The 22,738-nt window shown below is 41.5% G+C and overlaps 1 protein-coding gene across 1 annotated transcript in view; it reads left to right on the plus strand.

Annotated features, from left to right (window-relative positions):
- igf1rb (insulin-like growth factor 1b receptor) overlaps positions 1-22,738 on the plus strand; it is a 37,693-nt gene that overhangs the window by 11,274 nt on the left and 3,681 nt on the right. Inside the window, exons 3-19 of the mRNA XM_076155496.1 lie at positions 10,185-10,488; positions 10,789-10,925; positions 12,242-12,386; positions 14,021-14,229; positions 14,351-14,477; positions 14,926-15,167; positions 15,708-15,875; positions 15,963-16,170; positions 17,239-17,543; positions 17,869-18,002; positions 18,237-18,396; positions 18,565-18,664; positions 20,147-20,217; positions 20,418-20,647; positions 20,817-20,924; positions 21,102-21,264; positions 22,475-22,604. Coding sequence (XP_076011611.1) covers positions 10,185-10,488; positions 10,789-10,925; positions 12,242-12,386; positions 14,021-14,229; positions 14,351-14,477; positions 14,926-15,167; positions 15,708-15,875; positions 15,963-16,170; positions 17,239-17,543; positions 17,869-18,002; positions 18,237-18,396; positions 18,565-18,664; positions 20,147-20,217; positions 20,418-20,647; positions 20,817-20,924; positions 21,102-21,264; positions 22,475-22,604 — 2,941 coding nt within the window. The remainder of the gene's footprint in view (positions 1-10,184; positions 10,489-10,788; positions 10,926-12,241; positions 12,387-14,020; positions 14,230-14,350; positions 14,478-14,925; positions 15,168-15,707; positions 15,876-15,962; positions 16,171-17,238; positions 17,544-17,868; positions 18,003-18,236; positions 18,397-18,564; positions 18,665-20,146; positions 20,218-20,417; positions 20,648-20,816; positions 20,925-21,101; positions 21,265-22,474; positions 22,605-22,738) is intronic.

A 22,738-nucleotide genomic window follows, 5' to 3' on the forward strand; every position in this document is an offset into this window, starting at 1 on the left:
TAGAGTTTGGTGACGCAGGCTTGTGAGCAGATGTTTGTCTGTTTACTAGGTGGTAAATGAGTGACAGATGTTATTTTGCATTAACAGTTACTTACAATATATGTCCAATGTTAGTGAAAGCTGCACTTTTGGTGTGATAGGTTTGCATTGGTAATAACGTGGAGGTGTGTTAACTATTTGGGGTCCGTTGATATTCATTGATGATCTAAAAAGCCACACATAAGAGAAAAGAATAAAAAGGTAATCTTAACATGGTCAAGTAGATTTACTTCCCATTGCTTCATCATTGTTTATCTTTGCTGATTTTGATGAAACGTTGTTTAAAAGAATTGGTTTGTTCCATTAATCAGAGTAGAATCAATGTTTGAACATGCATCTAAACATACTGCATGTTCTCATTGCCTGATGTATGACCCACCCCCACCACATCGCCATCTGAAGCAGTTTATGTTCCTTTGTAGCCCCACATGGACTCCACGTGTTGGGACTCAGTCAGGCAGATACAGTCAGGCAGGCAGTATCTTTGGGCTGTAATGCCTAACCAATGCTTTGGGGTATCTACAGTCTAAAGTCTTTTGTAAAAGAAAAATTGTCTTTTGTAAGATAATTGTTTTGGACATATCGGTTGTCCACAGTGTAAGCTTGAGTCTCAGAATCCGATTTCAAGCCGCCGCTTTGGGCCACACAGCTCCTTGCCTGGCTTTATGACTACACAAACAATGATTCACAGTGAGGCGCAGCAGGTGTCTGGCTTTGTTACTGTCATAAGGATAGATGAGTTTGTGGAGGCAGTTTTACCTGATGCGTGAAGCAGATGTAAAACTGGCTGTTCCATTAACTGACCTTTCAAGCTCTTCTGTGATCACAGAGAGAGAAAGAAATGGAGAGACCTAGCCAGAAATAAAAAGGTAAGAGGGACACAGCAGATGTGTGGAATAGTATGTTACAAGAAACAGTGCACCTCTTCTGAACTAATTAACTTGACAATATAGAAATATATGAATTGTATATTATTTTCATCAGTAGTTAATGTGATAATTTGACAAACTGACAAAATTTAAAACACTGACTAATAGCACAACTTTCCCAGATAAACAAAACAAAATGAAAGTACAAGCCAGAGGCAACAAGCCAACCTCCAAACAAGAGCTGATAAAAGCGGGCTGGCTTGTCACCCCGTGTCACCTCACGCCTGCTGTTAAAAGTTGTGTTTGAAGACGCCACAAAGGCAACAGACAACAGACACTCAGCTCACAGCTGTCAGGCATATATGTGCTGTGCCTGGGTGACAAGAAATAATTAAGCAGTTGTCTAATTCATCCATCCATTGCATTTTCACTCTTGATTACCCTACATTTTAGTATTGATGTAATTTGTCATGACTGGCACTGTGTTTTTATCATTAAACAATTATTGAAGTAAAATGGATTCAAATAAAAAATAACATACTTGCCCCTGCATGACATGACTATGCTTACATATGTAAATATCTTTAGATGGCAGTAAATATCAGTCGCTTTTTGAATCCATCTGTGTTAAATTTGATGAAGATTTCTACAATGTAGGCAGGTTTAAACCCATTATTATTAGTATTGATAAATTCTGAAACTAAACGTTGAAAAGAAGGTGCAAAAATACTTGATTCTGTGTGTTTATATACTATGTATCTAATTATTTTCCAACGGCAGCTGGTATTCTAATTTGCCCATTAGTTACTAAATATTGAAACTGAAATCAAAATGTATGACGATGCTTAACTAATTGTGCACCCATTACCCTGACCCAGAGCCTGGAGACTGTCAGAGATGGTAATTATAGGAACTGCTTTGTAAACCAGGCACATCCACGACTACTTTTAGTGAACAGTCACACCCATCCCTGGAATTCCTGGAAGAGAACATTGCTGGTTTGGCTCCGTTTAAGCGCCTACTATAATTATGTGGCCTTTAATTGTGCTCTGTTAACACCGTCCGATTGGGATGAGCTATGACCAGGGACGAAGACGTGTCCTTTGTTTGTAGACTTGAGGATGGTTGGATTTGGATGGAATAGTTTTTACGATTTGTTATAAGGCCCTGGTCTCCTTTGTTTCCGTGTGCCTTGATCACAGGATTGGAGGTTTTGCGTCATCGAAGCACATTTTTAGTGTGATGTGTATTTGAAATTGGTTTCAAATTTAACATCCCGTTTAACTGTTCTATATACATCCGTAGTACACTTTATGGTGGTATGCAATTTCCGTGCAATTTCACTATGAAGTTTTGTTTTATGATCTTTGCTATTTTTAGTTGTTTCCTCCTTCATAAGGCTGTTGCTGAGCACTTGACCCTCTTTGTGAAAGTAAGACCCGTATTTGTACCTTTTCATGATGTTCTGTTTTTGAGTAGACTCCTTTTTGACCGTGATACCAATGTAACGTGCAAATTCCGTCACGGTAATGAAATTGTTTCTGACCCATTGACATTCGACTGCAGGCACTTATCATTGCTGTTCACACAAGATGCAGGACTGAACCTCAATTCCATTTTTGTCCCCAACCTTTCTAAACCAAACTTGCTCACCTTAGAATAAAGAAATTTGACTGATAATTCTTTGTAAGGTGCCTATGCAGACAAGTCACCTTTTCTCATTACTGAACAGATAGTGTTGATTATCTGTGGTGCTCACAGAAAGCTAGACTAACATCTACCACAGTGAAAACAGAAATGAACCCATAATCCAGAGGTCATGGGTTCATTTCTTCTAACACTAGTGTGACATCATGTTGTCTCTAACCACTAGCATCATTGCCATTATGCTTTCCACACCTCACACCCTTTTCATTCCTTTGGCCCTGAATGAAACAATTGTGCATGAAACATCCAGGCCTTGAATTATGGTTGGGAGAAGAAAGCAACATTTCCTTACACACAGAGATGGGTCACTCGCACCGCAAATGAGGTGAGGGCAAATCTTACTCGCAGCCTTTTCCGTCCTTTCCATCAAATTCCAGGGACGCTACTCTCTGCCCATGCCAAGTAAACACTCTCCACACAAAGGCATCTCTCTCTCTCTCTCTCTCTCTCTCTCTCTCTGTCTGTCTGTCTGTCTGTCTGTCTGTCTGTCTGTCTGTCTGTCTGTCTGTCTGTCTGTCTGTCTGTCTGTCTGTGTCTCTGTCTACCTCCAATAAAGTCAGTGGGTGGATGGGTTTGTTGGTGGGTATTTGTCAAAACAGTTAACTTTTAAAACATAATCTAATGTATGTGTAGCCACTAATTAATTGAGCACCTGGACTGTCAGTTGTGTTAGTTTCATTAGATCTTTCTTGGGAACTCCCTCCCCCCAAACTGTACTTGAAACGGCTCCCATTGATTGAATCTACACACTACAACAACTAATACTACTATGATCACTCCACTACTACACCTAGGCCTCTTCTTGAGATCTAAGTACATTTCCATCCACCTCACATCTGTTGGGTATAATAAATGTTTTTTAACCAATGCTTGTTAAGTATTATTTGCTTTAGAATGTAATTGTTGGTTTGTGCAAATGTGCATTAATTAGCAGACTGCTCAATATTGATAGATTTCATGTACATAATGTTATTTTACAACATCAACAATGTTACTAAAAACAGGGAAATAATGTGTTTCTGTATTTTTTGTATATACAAATGTGTCGTTGGAAACACATTTGTCTCTTCTCTATCGTGGAGCAAGAAATGATTGTGAACGGATGAGATTGGTTGGAATTTTTTGAGGTTTAGAGTCAGGTGTGATCTCTTATCTTAATAAATGTGGGGCCTTTGTCTCCGATTAGTAAGTATTAAAAGCTTTGTGACTGCACAGCAAGCTGACAATGCATTCTGTTGAAAGATTTTAGCTTTTTGCCTTCTGACCTCAACTTCACCTCTTGAAATCACAGGCTTATAGTTGCCATTGTTATTGCTAGAACACAGCGTTTGTCCTCCTGGAACTGGATCCATTTGCGGAGTCTGTCCTCCTCTTACATTATCATGGAGGTGCAGGTATTGCGAAACAGCTCAGGTGGCGGCACGTTGTAAAGCTCATCCACTCGTCTTTTGTCCGGCCTTTATGAAGGCTCTTGGGGGGGGGAAAAAGCGTTTGATTGTTTCTTGACTTTTCCAGGTCAGGTGGCAGGGGGATTCCAGGAATTCCTTTTTGTGCAGAGCCCTCCTCTTGTGTCAGCTGATGGGGAAGGTGATAGTTTTTTCTCAGAGGTGCACTTAGTTCTGTCTAGTCTGTCCAAGGCTAAATGTCTAATGCTGTCGCTTATGCATTGACAATTAGGTAATTACAGGGAATTTGATTTGTTTCACAAATCAACTAAGCAGCTGACTACTTCATTCATGTAAAGATATCTCTTTCAGATAAAGCCACCTGGTAAACTGAAAATCGTTGCATCTTGATAATTCAAGATATAATCTCAAACACAATGTACCCAATATCTAAAACGACTATAGGCGAAGCAAATGTTAGCCAGTCAAAGTAGACGAGCAGAGCACAACACCATACATCACATCCATGCATGAGCAAGTGGGGACTTCCCAGGACTAATGAAAATACTATATGCATCAAACATGTAATATGCTGCTGCCTTCTTAATAAGAGAAAGAGCACCAGAGGGAAACATGTGCTGGTTTCGTCACTCACAGGTACTGGAGCGTTTCCCCTCTGTTACTGTGTTTGTACAACCTGTAATTAGCAACAGGAAGCTACAGACCGCACACCTCCTTTGGGACACATCCCGAGGCTGTGAGGAGAAGTAGACGTGTTGGTCCAGCAGTGTCTCTTGATATCCTGTCACCCTACAGGTGTTACCGTAAACGGTAACCGTGCCTGTACTTGTTCAGGTATCTTCCGAAGTAGTAAACTAACCGAGCATGTGATGCCAGGGAAATATGAAGACGTTATGAGTTGGCAACACCTTGTATTCATTTCATTAGTTTCACTGGAACCTGGAAGCCTGGGGTTTGTTTGAGTCAGTTAACAGGGTTTCATACAAATACGAAAGAAAGAAAGAAAATAAATGACAATGTTCTGTTGTCCCAGCCAATGACAACAGGCCGATGAGAAGGGGATTTTACTTTTCAGCTGTGGAAATCGGCTTTATTGCTAGAAATAATAGAGTTGCATGATTTTGCTTTGGTGGCATCTCTGACTTTGTTGTTGTTATTACATGCTTTAAACTTTCACAAAATGACCTTATCAGCTTGTGTTTTGTGGCTATGAAAAATCCAGCATGTTCTGTTTGCTGATTTCTAGTAAAGCATAAAATATATGACAGCAGAAGTCACCAGTTAGTTTTATGAAACGGATCCAATCTCACATACAGAGCCGTGAGTCATTTGTAGTGTAAGTTAAACCTTAGACTGCAGAACAGCTGGCACACTGGCAGATGAGATAAAGATGCTGTAGTAGCGCATTACAGGATACACTTTGTTTACAGATGCACGCCTTTCAAAAAACATGTATTTGCGTCAAGTGTGATGTCTCTTTTCATTTCCCTCCAATTGACACGCAAATATTTGCCAGATTGCTCCCTGTCTGAGTGGGGATTTCATTAAAAAAACGAGACAAAGAGAGCACCCAACAGAGAGAATGGCTGAGTGTGAAAGTAAACAGAAGTCAGAAGTAAACTTAACTTGCCTCACTTCACTGAGTAAATGAAAAAATAGCCACAGGCCACCTTGCAAATATTGAGCATGTTTGATGGGCCGGACTCCCTTGAGACATAGCTGGGAACAGTGGGGGCTGATCTTCTCACAGCAGGGTGGCGACGGGACCTGCCAGAATCCATATTGGCATGAACGTATCTGGTGCAAACATAAATCTCTCGTGTCATGTCACTTGTGGAAGACTTTATGAAATACCTTTGCACTAATGTATTGTTTTGTTAGAGCCATGTTGTTAACAGTGGATAAGCAGGAATGAAATAATTAGCAGTTTGGTGGAATTATGGAGCTGTCTGTCTACCTCAATATTGCAATAGCATTTGGTTGTTTGTGGAGTTTGGCAACACAGACAAAAGCATATGTGATGATGAGGAGACTGTAAAGCTGACCTTGACTGGCTGGATGTCAGTCTGTGGTTGTACATTCGACCAGCTGAACTGACCGGCCAGTTACGATGTCTGGTTTCTACTGGGATTTGGACAGCACTGGTCAGTCATGTAGCGCTGTGAATGAACAGAATGAATGGAGATCCTTGTTCTGCAGCACAGCCACCAAACACTCGACTGACTGACTGTTTTTCTGAATGACTGATTCACTGACAGGCTAACACACTGACTCACTGACAGACAGTCCATATGGCCGTAACAAAGCGTGCTTTGTACAAGAATGGAAACACAGTTATATTGTTGTGTTTTCTGTCAATCATTAAGCTGGTATTCTGTCCGAGCAAACCGTACTGGTGCTGTTCAGTTCTTGGTTACTGGAACTCACTGGGAGGGCAGTGAGTGTGTGGAGTTTGGAAAAAGGATGGGGCTAATTCCACATTCATTCCACTTACCGACATACCCCCCCCCCCACACACACACATACCAGAGTTTAAAAACATTTTCAGTTTTGAAAACAAATCGTCTGAATTATGTCTGGGCCTACTAAAAAGGATACAGATTCAGTTTTTTTTAAATTACAAGTGACATCTGCCATTGCACCCTTTAGCAGATTTTACTGCTGACGGTGTCCGGTTCATAGCCTAGTCTTTTCTTTTGTTTGGACAAAGTCATTTCTGCTATAGCTCATCTTTGTTCATTTTGCTGTGTTATGTGTAACCAAGAGCAATAAGCTGACAAGCTCTTAAATGTCACACATTGTGCCGGGAGGACCAGAGACCAGATGTGCACTTAATACAAGGATTTAAGGGGGAAAACTGAAATTCAACCCGATATTATTGATAGAATAAGGAGCCATCGGAGCCAGACTCAGCCCTAACCAGCTGGGCCTTTTCAGGTTTTGGCTGTTATGCACATACAGGGAATCCAAATGAATGGTGTTAAATTGGATATTTTCCATCAATATTCCTTTATCTACCGCTCAGTCATAACAGAGACACTCCTATGCTCTGGCTGATCAGATTGAAGGTCATTTGAAGAGTTAAGTATGGCATAGGCATGACAGGTGTCTCTTAGACGTAAGCGTTTGGATTTCAAAAAGTGCCTTTTCACTAGTAACCGACTTCATGTCTTATTTATGTGATTTATTTGTTCTTCCTCCTTCCATAATCATTACATTTGAATTGGGCAGTGATTGACTCACAGGATATCTCCTGCCTGCCTGCCTGCCTATCTGCCTGCCTGCTTGTTTATGGACCAGCAATCTGGCAGTCACTCCTTGTTCACCTTCCAAAATTATTCTCGGTGGGGCTATTGGGTCCAGAGGCCCTTTAATTTTGGTGGTCGTGGCTATCTCATCTCATTTCATCTTGACTCAAAACTGCAATAACATCTCTGCTGACAATAATAGTTGCCTGATTACCACATATATGGCATCGTAAATTGAGACTTACAAGAGCTCACAAGTTGAGGAAAGTGACTTATTCACATCTAGCAACATGATACAGCAGAGCCCTACTACAGAAGGTTTGCTCTTACATAAGTACATACAGTGTGTAATATTTAGATATACAGTATATATATAGTAATTGTAATATTTTATTGTTTTACGATCATATAACTGGCAAGCAAATAGGCCTGAAGTGGCTGTCGGAATCAAATAATTTAAAAGCAACAAGCCAAAATTTTTTCCCACCCTTTGACTGGTTACTGGTGTGAACTTCCCAGCCTGTTGTCCCGCTGGGTCGGTATTTCTGTTTCCCTGGAAGCGCTGTATCTGCCTTTTGACCCACCGCAGCAACCTTTATTTTACAGCTAGAATGCTGTGGAATGATTGACAAAGCTGTACTGTGTGGATGCTATCAACTCCATAAATGCCTTTTTACAATTTTGTTTTTACAGTTTTGTTAAGCCTTTCAGATTGAAGCGGTGATGTAGGAAACACCCATTTTTTCCATCAATGTTGGGAAGTTTAAAATGGTTAAAAGTTGAACGTGACAATTCTAAAATTATATTTAATAGTAGGCTGCTTTACTACTTGATATATTTACGTTGTGACCAAACCCAAATTTAATCATTTGAATCCATGTGAAAATGTGAAAATTGTTGTCATGCACATGGACCAGCCCAGTTAGAAATCATGTTGCATGTTTTCATCCTCAAGAACTCGGCTTTGGAAACAGGAATCGACCTGGGTATGTCTTTAACCCTGAGTAATCACACTTCTTGTTGACATTGTGTTACTGTGGAATGTTGTAACTGCGGTGTGTAGTTGTTATCATGGAGTTGGGGCTCAACCAAGTCGAAGAATAATTGGTGCGGCACCGCATTCTTGCCTTCTGGTTTAACTGATAATCCACCCAAAACCTACTAGGTAGCGGTTTTCTCACTGACGGAGAACACCAGTTGTGCTCAATTTAGATTTTAATCTGTGTATAAAAATATGCTCTATAAGAGAAGTTAGGGGCGTCATCTTCTCCAGGCCTCCTTGTTTCCTGACAAATTTGATTGGGACAACATGTTGAAACACATCACAGTGGTTTGCAGTCAGCATCCTATGCATAACACATAATTTCCCCATAGCTCCTCTTTGGTTTGTTTATGTTAATATTAGTTTTACCCACTGGTGGACGATATAATCAAAATAGAGGTTTTTGTTTCTCTTAAAGATGTGGTTTCTTTTTCCATGTCTGTGCCTGGAAGCACTCGCACAAATAATTTCAAGCACTGATCTACACTGATTTTGTTGTGGACAGTATATTTGTTTCTCTTGGTGGAATGAGACCTTAATAGTGTGTCTTTGTACACAAACGTTTTGACATATATGCTATTAACGTTGACGTTGTGTTCAGGGCGAATTCTCTATTTTGGTGATGATGGATGCTGGACTGTTTTATAATATGCGGTTAGCGTGTCAGTGGCCTAATGGTTTTGTTGCTATTTGACATTTAAAAACTTCTTATCCTGTTCTTATCCATAGGCTTGTCGACTATTGCAATACACTGCTTGGTGCTTCCTGTTTGTTTTCCTTGCTGGGAATTCTCTGTCTTTGAGCCAAGGTTCACCACCAGGTGTGATTGCATCCTAAATATCCACCAGTCCGCTTCTAAGATTGTTGTTTTCCTTCTGGAGCTCCTGAATCAGTTTTTCCTGTCATCTGTTACAATATCCTCTTATTTAGAGGGACACCACAGCAACTGTAAGAGTTATTTGTAGCAAAGCTCCCTGGAAAACCTGGAGAGGGGGCTGTTTATCACTGTGGATCTGGGATGACCCCAAACAGCGGTACACAGTTGCACATATTCCTGTAGAGAATTCTGGTATTGCAAGTAGCTTATGTGCCTTCGTCAAAAGCACCTGGTTTTGTTCTTATGCAAGTTCTAATCTGGGCTCAGCGAGATGGTAAACCTGTGTGTTCATGTGAGTATGTGTTTGTGTCATTCACCTCCAGTAAATGAGTGCCAGCGATGAGTTAAGTCTCAGGACCGCACTGTTGTCTGTTTGTTGCACTCTGACACATGTTTTGATGGCTGTTAGATGGAGAGAGATGTTAGATGTTGCAGCATCACAAAAAAGGATGTACAGGCAGGTAGTATTAGTATATGTTATGGATAGTAAGAGCAGGTATTAGGCCTGATCTCTGCATTTCTAATGGCTTAATATCAGTTATGTAAAGCCTGATCCATTTGCTCACCTTCTTTTAACACACATTATGATTGAGTAAATTACAATCAAATAAACAGGAGCAGCGGTTTTACACATCCGCTCTGACAACAAGTGATACGATGTGTTTATTTTGCCCATATTTCATTGACATTATGCAGGTACGCAGTGTTTGTAGTTACCTGATTTTGGTTTGGTTTCAGCTTCTGCTTGTGATGCAAAGCTAAATGTCCATCAGTGGATGCTATGGACAGAATCCCTTTCTGCAATATAGAAATCAATTAAAGTAACACTGTGATGGAGATTGTGTATTCTTAACGCAATTGTAAATATAAATAAGGATTTGATCAGAAATCTACCAGAAATCAACACTTGAATTTGGATCTACTATGTGCAACATAGAACATCATCATCTGCCTTGGTATAAATCCACACTGTTGTTTTTCTCTGTACCCCCACAGAGTGTCCACAGAAGTGTCCACGGCGAGTTTGCACAGCTGATGGTGAGTGCTGCCACCCTCAGTGTCTGGGCAGCTGCACAGTCCCTGACAGTGACACAGCATGTGCTGCATGTCTGCATTACTACCATGAAGGGCACTGCGTGGCCGACTGCCCGCCTGGCACCTACAAATTTGAGGGCTGGCGCTGCATCAGTGCTGAGCTTTGCTCCAAAGTTCACCTCCCCGAGTTCGACAGCTTCATAATCCACGCCGGAGAGTGCATGCCTGAATGCCCATCAGGATACACTCGCACTGCACCAAACAGGTGAGCTATACACTTCAAACAAAACAGAAACTCAGAAAGATGACCTACAATGTAAGGAAGTGACATTTTTATTTCTAAAACTAAACTGCTAAATGACTGCCTTTGAGGATTGCCAATGTTCCTTTTGTAAACACCTTGTTGGCAAATTGTGAAAGTTGCAGTTAAATGCGTCATGGACGTCGTAAAGCTGTTACTGTAGCATTTTCAGGTCATGGTACTTATGATATCAGTATCTCCAGGGTTGGCATGTTGTGAAGAAAGCCTCACTGTCTGCTGTCTCGCCATATCTGTCTTGTCTAGTATGTTCTGTAGCGCCTGTGATGGTCTGTGTGACAAAATATGCGAGGAGAAGATTATCGACTCTATGGACGCCGCTCAGTCCCTCAAAGGCTGCACTGTTATCAAAGGCAACCTGCAAATCAACATCCGCAGAGGCCGTAAGTACTGCAGCACACAACTACAACCCTACACCCCCCCACACTACAATGCTACTACTCACCACCTCTGCTAGTAGAAGTCAAAGGAGAGCAGAGCAGTTCTCATTTAGTTCCCCCTCTTGGAGTTTCCCAGCTGGTTTAGAGATTGAAAGCATGAAGAAGTTGGTCTAGAGGTTGAACCATGACTGATGACAGTAAGGCACAAGTCCCAGATTTCCCAGTCGGAGGAAATGATTTAGAAACTCCACCCTGCCTCTTGGTTTGTTTGAAGTATTATTCTATACTGTATCCGCTTAGTACCAACTGCTGAGATTCATTTAGGGCTACACTAAGATGGATATAGTGCTAATTATTTTTTGGGTGTAATCATGATAACTTCCGACAATATTAACAACAACAGCAACCCTTCAAAATTAAGTTAAGGCATTGCATTGTGAGAGTGAGACAATGTTTTTAGTATTATTAGGTGCTGAAATAAGCTGAATTATAACCATTATTATACACAGCTATAGTACGTAGTCAGCCAGATCTCTTTCATTATTGTAGAACATTCTCAGAAGAACGATTGTGTCATACACATCCCTGGACTTGTATTCGCTGGAGACCGAACCATTATGCAGCTACAAAGAAAAGCGTTAGTCACGCACGCCCTCTTGAATTACTGCTACACACACATTACAAAATGCAATACCTAATACGGATGCAGTAATATAAACATTTGCTCTGCCAGCAGTGCAGCAACAGTCACAGCCAGAAAAATGGACACTTTGAAAAGAAACTACCTTTGACTGTTTGCACTTTTCTTTGCACTGTTGAGCACAATCAGAAGTATCTCAAAGTGTTTTTGCTGCAGACAAGTGATGATCTATGTTTTGGCCCTCTGGTGGCCACAGTGTTTAATCTTCCAGAATGCCGTGAAACTCTGAAGCGAGTCCATGAGCAAACACCACTTGCATTGCAACTGTATGCATAGCTAAATTCAGTAACCTGCACTAAGTCTAACTGTTAATGTGCAGGACATATTTCAATTAAATCCTGGGAAATAATGCTGTGAAGCCTGATTTTTCAGAATCAGAAGAGCTTTATTGCCAAGTAATCGACATATAAGAGCAACAGTAAATCTACAGTAAAAAACATACATAGTTATATACAGAAAGTGTAAATGTAGATGAGGAAAATGGCTGAGAATATGAGAATGGAGATTTATCCTAGCTCTGACATTGTGTGTGTGTGTGTGTGTGTGTGTGTGTGTGTGTGTGTGTGTGTGGGTGTGGGTGTGTGTGTGTGGGTGTGGGTGTGTGTGTGTGTGTTTCTAGACAACATGGTGGCGGAGCTGGAGAGTTTCACAGGCTTGATCCAGAGGGTGACTGGATATGTGCGGATCAGACACTCCCACACGCTGAGCTCCCTGGCCTTCCTCCGCAGCCTGAGATACATCGATGGAGAAGATCTTCTGGACGAGTACGACCACACACACGCACATGTATCAGCCTACAAGCAACCACGCATACCAAATTCCATTCTAAAACAAAATTTATGGTCTCGACTGTTCATAAGTGCTATGCTGGCAGGCATGCATGTTCTCAAATAAGAGATGTCCGCTCCCCGTAAATGCTCATTTACTGTACATACCTGCAGCCCGGGTCTTCCTGTCTTCTTCTGCCTCTCTCCACTGGGTTCGATTTTATTGCAATTATTTGAGCTTTTGCCCCGTTTCTACCTAACTGTGGCTATTGCACAATCAGCCCCCATTAAACATTTTTAAGCACCAGGGAATAGTTGTGGTGAATGATGACTGAACTGATTCTTTTGTCACAGTATTAAACTTCTACTAACTGGGCAATGAAAAGGAAACAAATATCCAGCATTCTAAGAATATCCTTTGCAAAGCTGTAAAAGCTTTGGAATATCAGATGGGCGGTGTGTACGGAGATACTTTGCTGAAAACCATCAGATTTAGGTCATCACAGTTGCTGAAGGGGATCCTTATCTGTCCTTATCTCGTCTGCTAAATATCACATTGGAGGACAAAACTTTTGCCTTGGCCTTGGTTTTTGTGCGTTGCTGTGAGAGTTGATGTGATTGTTGCTGTTAAAGGTCATCACAGAGATGCAGGATGAAGAGAAAACACAAGGAATGAACAGTCAGAGCTGATCGGATGTTTTGACTGGGGTTTCAGACTGGAAACATTTTTTTAGGACTAAATCACTGTTTGAATTGATAACTGTAGCTTTGCTAATACACAAAGTATAAAACACTTACTTGTGCCCTTAATAAACCTGGGCACGTAATTGTACCGACAAAAGCTAAAGGTAGATGTCACTTACAGTTTCCTCAATGCATTAGGAGGGGAGGCAGTAGCTCAGTGGGTAGAGCTTCCGCCTGGGAACTGGAGGGTCGCAAGGCACTGAACCCTCAATTGCTCCCCCCTCTGCGTAGGGTGGTAATGTAATGTAAGTCGCTTTGGATAAAAGCGTCTGCCAAATGCTCGTAATGTAATGTAATGTAATGTAATGCATTGTACCTTCCAGTTTGCTCAGGAATGGTTTACAGAAATGCCTCCTAGGGTCATGGGGAGACATTCACTCCCTCCCCCTTCTCATTCTCCTTGGGACCACAGTTCATTGGAATTGTACTGTCTCAAGGCTCACATTCCAGTCATTCCTGTCTGAATGTTGCCAAATGAGTCATAAAAACTCCACCTCCCTTCTTATCCCTCCTTCTTGCCTTCCCCCCTACTCTTGTGCTGATTCTGAATACTCATCTCAAATGAATGAGTTACTGATTAATCAGTCTATCCAAGTCATTTTCTCTCACCACAAACAATGAATGGAGATCCACAGGGACTAGAGACACACTCTGCTAAACAGTCAGCAAAGGTTCAACTCATTGAGGAAGACCATGTTATTTCCAGTAAAGTTCCTGGGGGTCAATCAAACATCTATTCATCCTAAACTGCTAAACTGTTTTTATTCTTAAGAGCTGAGATGAAATAATTGCATGAATCCCAATTGAACAGATGCTGAAAAATTACCCATTGAAAAATGTTGCTTTACACTGTCTCGTACACAAATCGCTTATGTCTGTCCCTCCAGCATGTACGCCTTCTCTGCATTTGACAACCAGCAGCTGCAGTATCTTTGGGACTGGAAGCAGCATAACCTGACCATCAAGACAGGAAAACTGTTCTTCAGAGCCAATCCAAAGCTCTGCATATCCGAGATCAGCAAAATGTGGGGGAAGACAAGCATTCAAGGCCACTTTGATAAGAACGATTTCCCTAACAATGGGGACAGAGCCAGCTGTAAGTGTCAAATGAAACACTGTCACAAAACCACATACTGAGAATTGTAATCAGTCCACTCCCTATGTGTTTATCTAGCAGCTTAATATGTTTTGGTTTTAACTCCATGCTCCATCTCCAGGTGAGAGCACAATCCTGAAGTTTAAGTCCAATAGCACCAGAAGTACAAGGATCAAACTGACTTGGCAGCGCTACCGTCTTGACGATTACAGGGACCTCATCAGCTTCATCGTCTACTACAAGGAGGCGTAGGTTTCCCCAGTCATTGTCCCTTGTCTTGTTTCCCTTTCCATGATAAATAGACTCATGTTGTGTCTTTGCATGATACAGGCTGTAGTCGTAATAAGAACTGGAAAATGTGTTTTTGAACTATGAGAAAAGTATGTATGAAAAATGCAGATGATTTGGCAGTTGAAGCACCTGCAATGACAGACACAACAAGCCAGGAAACAAAAGCCTACTATCATTCCTGAATACGTAAGCAAGACCAGACGGAAAGGAATTCTAGTTGATGCTTTTTGATATATGTTTACCTGTTAGAAATGTTTGTATAGTAAACACACAGAAATAATGCAGGCTTTTACAATATGTCCAGATCTGATGAGAAACACAGTTGATGTTTCTTCCTGAAGTGAAAGTCACAATAAATTATAGATTGGGCCATAATTGTCTGAGACTACCCCTTTCCATTTGCAGGCCATTCCAGAACATCACAGAGTTTGAAGGACAGGATGGTTGCGGCTCCAATAGCTGGAACATGGTTGATGTGGAGCTCACACAGGACAAGGATTCAGACCCTGGGGTGCTGCTGTCCGGCCTGAAACCCTGGACGCAGTATGCCATCTTCGTCAAGGCCATCACACTCACGGTGGAGGACAAACATATGCCGACTTCAAGTGCCAAGAGTGAAGTGGTTTACATCCGCACCAGCCCGTCAGGTATGCACAATGATTTTGTAGGACTGAGGATTATACGCGATGTAAAGGAGTGCTAAAAAGAAGAATGTAAAAAAAAAAATGGTGAAAGGTCACAATGATCGAAACCACTCCTATACTTTAAGCGACAGATAATGGATCTGTTCACATTGTATTTACGCTTGAAAATAGACGTGGAATTGTTTCATGATGAAAGAGATATTTGATTTCTGTGTAAGAAGATGTAAGAAGATGGAGAGGAAGACGGTTTTAATGAAATACAGCTGCAATTCCAAGAGACGGAGAAAAATTGTTTCAAATATGTCCAGCTACAGTATAATCCAATGAATACAGGGACGGCTTTAAATAAATCCAGCTGCATTGTAAAGACAAGGCAAGGTTGTGATCTCAGAATAACACATCTGCACTGATTGGCCAGCATCCCAGTTAGAAAGAAGAAGTCAGAAGTTTTGCAATAGCTCTGAAAGACCTAGTTTTGGAGCGCGATGACACAAAAAATTGAAGTCTGAATCTGAAGTTTCTCTCTCCCCTGCGGTCTCTCAGCTCCCTCCATGCCTCAGGATGTGCGAACCTATTCTAACTCCTCTACCCAGCTGGTGGTCCGTTGGTCGCCTCCCCTCTCACCAAATGGGAACCAAACATACTACCTGGTCAGATGGCAGCAACAAACTGAAGACAGAGAGCTTTACCAGCACAACTACTGCTCTAAAGGTATGGACACATGCTCACATAGCCCTACCCAATCTTCACTAGAATAGATTTTGTACAGATTTCAATATGTCGTCTTCTTCCTTCCAGAGCTGAAGATCCCTGTAAGGATTGCCGCAACAGGAGTGGGAGACCAGGAAGAGGACACCAAGCCCACTAAGCCTGACCCTGACGGAACAGATAAAGGCCCCTGCTGCCCCTGCCCCAAGTCAGTAGAGGACCTGGAGGCTGAGGCTGCCGATGCCTCTTACCGAAAAGTGTTTGAAAACTTCCTGCACAACTCCATTTTCACGCCACGGTAAATAACTCATCATCATTTCTCTACAACCTGGCATAGTGGCTGTGTACTGGACATTTGTGTGTTTTAGTTTAGTTAATAAATGGAATAGAACAGAAAAGAAACTTTATTGGGCCAAATCACATGCAAACACGTCATCTGAAATTTGTCTTGAGTGCCCCTCTTACATATCAGTAATAAAAGATCAGAGGATGAATAACAGGATGTCACAATCTTGGGCCATCATCCTTTCCTTTTAGCTTTGTTAGAAAGTGGACCCTTTTCTTCCTGAATAAACCCAAAACATAGCAAAACCTTCCACACAGTCGCCCTTTGTTTTTACTCTCTTTAAGCTGTTTACTGGAACTTAAGGGAATTGTGGCTAGATTACATTAATGTCCGCTCCGCATCAAGAGCATTCGGAGAAATGATGTCAGCAGAAAATTGTTTCAATTCATATAATCCCTAAAGCTGTCAAGAGTGTATCAAACACACAAACCAGCAAGGCCTAGCAAATTAATGAGAATTGTACATTTAATCACTATCAGAAACATCATCAATTTCGTTCCAGTCAAGTTGCAACAAAATGGTTCTTTGCAAAATTACCTTTTTCTGTTCATAAAACACATTGACCCGTCACTTTTGTTTGGTTCAACTTCAACTTTGTTTACTAAAGCAAGATGAAATAGATTTCTTCTTCTGATACCAATGTTTCTAGTGAATGAGGCACAAAAGTGTGTTGGCCTAGTTTTGGTGAGGAAACAATTCTTCCTTTCCCCACCCCACCCTGAGTATTATTCTCACATAAATTGCAGTACACGTGGACAGCTTTTTCCCCTGTTGTTTCTAAATGGTGGTTTTGCCCTTTGGCTGAAGTGCAAGGCACTGGGCCAACTCTCTTAATCTTCATCTGCATCACATTATATTTCTGTGTGTCTCTCCTGACACACATGCACACACGCACACACGTGCAGAGAGCATAGCCTTGTCCTGATGATATTGGTGCTCTGTCTCTGTCTCCTACCCTTCTTGTATCGTATCTAAGCTCCCTCACGCCATCTTTTCTCTGTGCCTTCCTCTTGTCTCCAGGCCACCAGATCGTCGCCGTAGAGATGTGTTTGGCGTTGCCAACTCCACTGTGTCCCGCCGCAGCCAGCTGCACACCAACAGCAGTACTGTCCCTCCTCTCACAGCTGGCGGAAGCAACACCACAGCAGACCCGGAGGCAAAGGAGCGTGAGTTTGAGTTCATGGAGCGGGCTGTGACAGAGCGGGAGCTGCAGATCTCTGGCCTACAGCCGTTCACTGTTTACCGCATCGACATTCATGCCTGCAATCGGCAGGTCCAACGCTGTAGCGCTGCAGAGTTCGTCTTCTCCAGAACCAAACCTGCAGGTTAGAGGACAAATGTGTTGTTTACACTAAATCTGATGAAGTTATTGCTTAAAATATATGTGATCACATTTACCTCCTAGGTTATACATGTCAGCCTTATATTGGGCAGATGTAACTCAAGTGTGTTTACCACCATTATGTTACTGTTACTTGATGAACTGATCATCCCACTATTCAATCCAAAGATGAAGGTGGGGTGATGTAGTAATCGACGATCAGTGATTGCAAATAATGAAAGTGGTTGGTGAATTGTGGCATTATATATTACATCACATTTTTATTTTTAGCTCACACTTAATAACCTAATCACCATGTGGTTCTACAGACAAGGCTGATGACATTCCTGGCCCAGTGTCCTGGGAGGGCCATGAGGATTGGGTGTTTCTACGCTGGCCAGCACCATCTCGCCCTAATGGACTTATCCTCATGTATGAAATCAAGTTTAAACTGGCTAATGAGGTAGGAACCAAGGATAACGCCGTCTGACCTATCAATTTTCTGAGAGCAAATGTCAAACCTGCACACATATCAAGGCTAAACAGTCTCGGCCTCCTTGATAAATAAGACTGCAGCTGCCACACTGTCTGTTTTGATATTTCCAAAACACGCATTTAAAAAAAAAAAAACTTAAAACCAACTGTTGATGATAATAGACTGAGCCTGTGTGTGTGTATCTGTGTCTGTGTGTGTCAGGCTGAGAAGCACGAATGTGTCTCGGGTCAGACGTATCAGACCCAGCGCGGTGTTCGGTTGGCAAACCTCAGTCCAGGAAACTACTCAGTCAAAGTCCGAGCCACTTCACTGGCTGGTAATGGATCCTGGACACACATGATGGATCTCTATGTAGCTGAAAGTAAGAGACACACACACTCTTGCACTATCAAATAACATTATCCTTTAAACCTGTACTTACAGATGTCTGGTTAGTTTTGCAGATTTGCAAAACAACAAAGCAGAAACACCTTTTTTATTACACCTTGTTATCAAAGATATATAACCAATGTTGTATTTGGCCGCACAGGATATGAAAACATTCTCTACGCCATGATCTTTGTCCCCATCGCTGTCATCCTCTTCATCTGCTTTCTGGTTTCGGCACTGATTGTTCTCAACAGGAAAAGGTGTGTGCTTGCGTGCATGCATCTTTGTGTAGTTCTGTGTCAGTGGTACATTAATAATGGAAAATGTAGACACAGCCTATTTGTAATTACCATCATTACTCTACTTTTATTGTAATATGTAAGTTAAGGTTAACTTCTTTAATCCATGTAATGTTTTGTTGCAAGCACGTCTTAAAGGATGTTACAGAGAAAGAACCTAACTTAGACCCATCTAATGAATGAATAAACACAGAACAAAATGTGATGACACATTGTGTGATACAACAAAACACAAGGAAAGCTGGAACAGCCGTCATTGGAGCACATACTGTACCTACACCAAAACCAAAGAAGCCGAGACACTGTTTTTTCTTGTTCTAATAATAATATACTGGCCTAAAGAGAGAAAAATTCTATTATAATACTGTTCAGCCTTTATTTCAAACTGTTTCAGTAATATAAAAACCTTAAGCATGCGACAGAGTCAGTATTATGACAGACACACTTTTGTGGTGGTTGCATGTTTGTAGCAATATTTGATTGACAACAACATTTCCATTGCGAGAGCTCAGTCAAATCTGCATCTGCACCACATTGCACCTCTTGATAGTCTATAATGATATAACATGTCTTTTTTTTAAATGTCTAATAATGCCGTGTCTCGCTGTGTTAAGAAATCGTTTTTTAAAAATCTGCATCTGCCCCTTGATCTGGCCAAAATGTAATGGCTTCTTCGCTGGGCCAATGTCCCCACAATTTTATCAGGTCAAAATCAGTTTGTAAAAACACAACCTTTCTGGGTGGAGGTAAAAGAAACACAAAATGGCATGTAGCAGCAACATAAGAAAATCTACCTAACCCGAATGACGGAGCCAAGGCCACACGGCAAAGCACAGACAAATACAAACAAGAAAAGTATTATTTGGAAAAACACATGGGAGACACCAGTCAAAATGGTCGCGACTGGCAAGGCTAAGTGCAGTAGCTGCAAGGTCAGAGCAGATAAAACACCCAAAACAAGGATATAGTACTATCTAAAGCACTGTGTAAGCAATATACTGTATGAAGAGGAAAGGTCTTGAAGTACTTACAGAACACCACAAGATCAAACATGAAGCAGGAGACATTCACAATAAATCTTTCAGCCAAGTTCAACATAAGTTCATTAAATTAGTTTGCTACTTTAATACCCAGGCATGGCAAAAGGCAAATCCAGTCCATAAAACTAATTGGCAAAATAGGAAATATTTTACAGTGTTATTGAGTTGGCACCCTTCTCCTTACTGGAAGCACATTGTAATAATCTCAGTGGACCTCTCGGTTTAAAATATTTACTGTGACAAAAATTAAGATGAAAGGAAAAAACCCCAACAATCTTAATGTGATTAAAATGCTGCTAGAAAACAGCAGTGAAGTAAAGCAATGCTATTGCTATGCTGTTATGAAGGAATTTCACAAAATCTCCAAAGATTTTCACCTTGAACATTTTTTGTGGTTGTCCAGGAACAGTGACCGGCTGGGTAACGGAGTACTATACGCTTCAGTCAACCCAGAGTACTTCAGTGCTGCTGAAAGTGAGTGAATGTGTACATAGACATATCAGGCAGCATCATTTCTTCTTCTGTTATTCTGTTCAGTCGAGGAATTCCTCAAGCAATGGTTAATATTCATTTCCACCAAGCATTGTAGTTTTGGAAATACTGGCTAAATATCCGTAGTGGTTTCTATCATTGTTATCACTACATTTAATACCTGCCTATGTGTGTCTCTGCAGTGTATGTACCAGATGAGTGGGAGGTGGCACGGGAGAAGATCGCTTTGAACCGTGAGCTGGGCCAGGGATCGTTTGGCATGGTGTATGAGGGCAATGCCAAGGGCGTGGTCAAAGATGAACCAGAGACCCGTGTCGCCATCAAGACCGTCAATGAGTCTGCCAGCATGAGGGAGCGGATAGAGTTTCTTAACGAAGCCTCTGTCATGAAGGAGTTCAACTGTCACCATGTGGTATGCATGCACATTCTACGCAAACACACCCATATCAGTTTAACAAAGCTTTGGTGGGCACGTTGCACTACTTGTTTAATAAGACGCATGAAGCCAGATCATCTTACAGAGAACAATGGAGCCTGTTTGTTCTGTGTTATGAAAGTGTGGTATGCTGTGATTGCCGCAGGTTCGTCTCCTGGGTGTGGTCTCCCAGGGCCAACCCACGCTGGTCATCATGGAGCTGATGACGCGAGGAGACCTGAAAAGTTACCTTCGCTCCCTGCGGCCCAAAGAGGTATCTTCTCAGTTTCTCACCCCACTTTACTCCCTCTCTCCAGGTCACCAGTGTGTGAAGATGCAGAGGAACCTATGCCTGATTTAATGTGACATCATTTCTTTGCATCTTTGCCTTGACATCTCTTAAATTCTAGTTGTCATCAAGACTTACATTCTCCTTTATTTGTCTCTACAGCAGCAATGGTCGAGCCTGTCCCTCCCTCCCCTAAAGAAGATGCTTCAAATGGCCGGGCAGATTGCTGATGGCATGGCTTACCTGAATGCTAACAAATTTGTCCATAGAGATCTGGCAGCCAGGAACTGCATGGTGGCTGAGGACTTCACTGTTAAGATCGGAGGTAAAGGACAACAGGGATAGAAAAGTTAGAGGTCACTGTCAGGCAAAGAGCTGACGTAGGAGAGGGGCAATGGCACCTTTTACTGTCTAAAGAGGCAAGAAGTGGTATGATCCATTTTTTGAACTTCGGAAAGAAGACATTGTGATATTGGTCATGTTGTTTTGCAGTACACAATTGCAATATAAAAAAAAAAACATTAAATAATTTTCATGGCCTGATGCAGTTTCAAACTTCTGTTGCTCTATTTGGAAAGAATATATGACTCCAACAGTGATGAATGATTTTAGAGACTCAGGGCAGTTTAGTTTTCTGGTTGATTTAACCCGACACTTTTAATCGTTACTCATCCATTAGTCGATGCCCAGTATGAAGTCCAGGATCAACACAATTTCCTTGTAGTGTTTGGAGCCTCTCACATATGGTCCAGCTTTTGCCAAAACATTTGAAACAGATGTTTGCCTCATTGGACAGCATTTAGTTTCGCCTTTGCACAATCATACATGGCCTTTGTGGCTTTGGAGTACATGGTCTAATAATTTAGTTGTACCCTGCTGACAGAGTACCTGTTTTTCCTCAACATCCCTTTAAACAGCTGTACTTCCACATAAGCAGATTTTGCAATTGTTTTTACTACTAATACTTCTTATTGACCAAATCCTTCTTCAAAAAATCTGATGTCATTTTGCACATTTATTTTATAATTACTGTTAGAAGTTACAAAACCGCTACAGTCACATGTTGTTGGCAAAGCATATGATCACCCCATCAAAAACTGCCTGCCTTCTTTTCTTATCACTTGGAACTCATAGAGCAATGTCATACTGTTTTATTGTTGACCTGCAGCCTTACTGGAAACATTGACAGTGTTATGAAGTTTGTTTTTATTGCTTGGAGACAATGAAAAAAACACTCAATGAAAGAGTAAGTTAGCGTGCATTCCACAAATATGAACATGAGCCTGAATCTCTGGCCAGTCTAGTTGTCAGAGCTTATAAATGAAATATAAAAGCTGTAGCTGTATGACTTGACTATGAGTGTTTGTCCATTTAAGAACAATCTCCTATAATCGCTCAATTAGTCAATTTATTGAACAATCTAGATGAAGCTAGACATTGTCAATTCCTCATTTGCTCTCTCGCTCTCTTTTTCTCTCCATCCCCCCCTTCCTCTCTCTCTCCCTCCCTCCCTCCCTTCATGTATGTGTGTGTAGACTTTGGCATGACCAGGGACATCTACGAGACAGATTACTACCGTAAAGGTGGTAAGGGTTTGCTTCCTGTCCGCTGGATGTCACCAGAGTCTCTGAAGGACGGCGTCTTCACCACCAACTCTGATGTCTGGTAAGCACACACACACACACACACACACACACACACACACACACACACACACACACACACACACACACAAACTTAAACCTCTGTGTATTTTAAAAGCTGTTTTTGAGGATTATCATGAACAGAGGGCCTCTTTT

This window comes from Genypterus blacodes, unplaced genomic scaffold (genome assembly GCF_046128005.1).
Source record: "Genypterus blacodes isolate CSIRO-AG114 ecotype Tasmania unplaced genomic scaffold, CSIRO-AGI_Gbla_v1 ptg000067l_1, whole genome shotgun sequence".
Taxonomy (NCBI): Eukaryota; Metazoa; Chordata; class Actinopteri; order Ophidiiformes; family Ophidiidae; genus Genypterus; species Genypterus blacodes.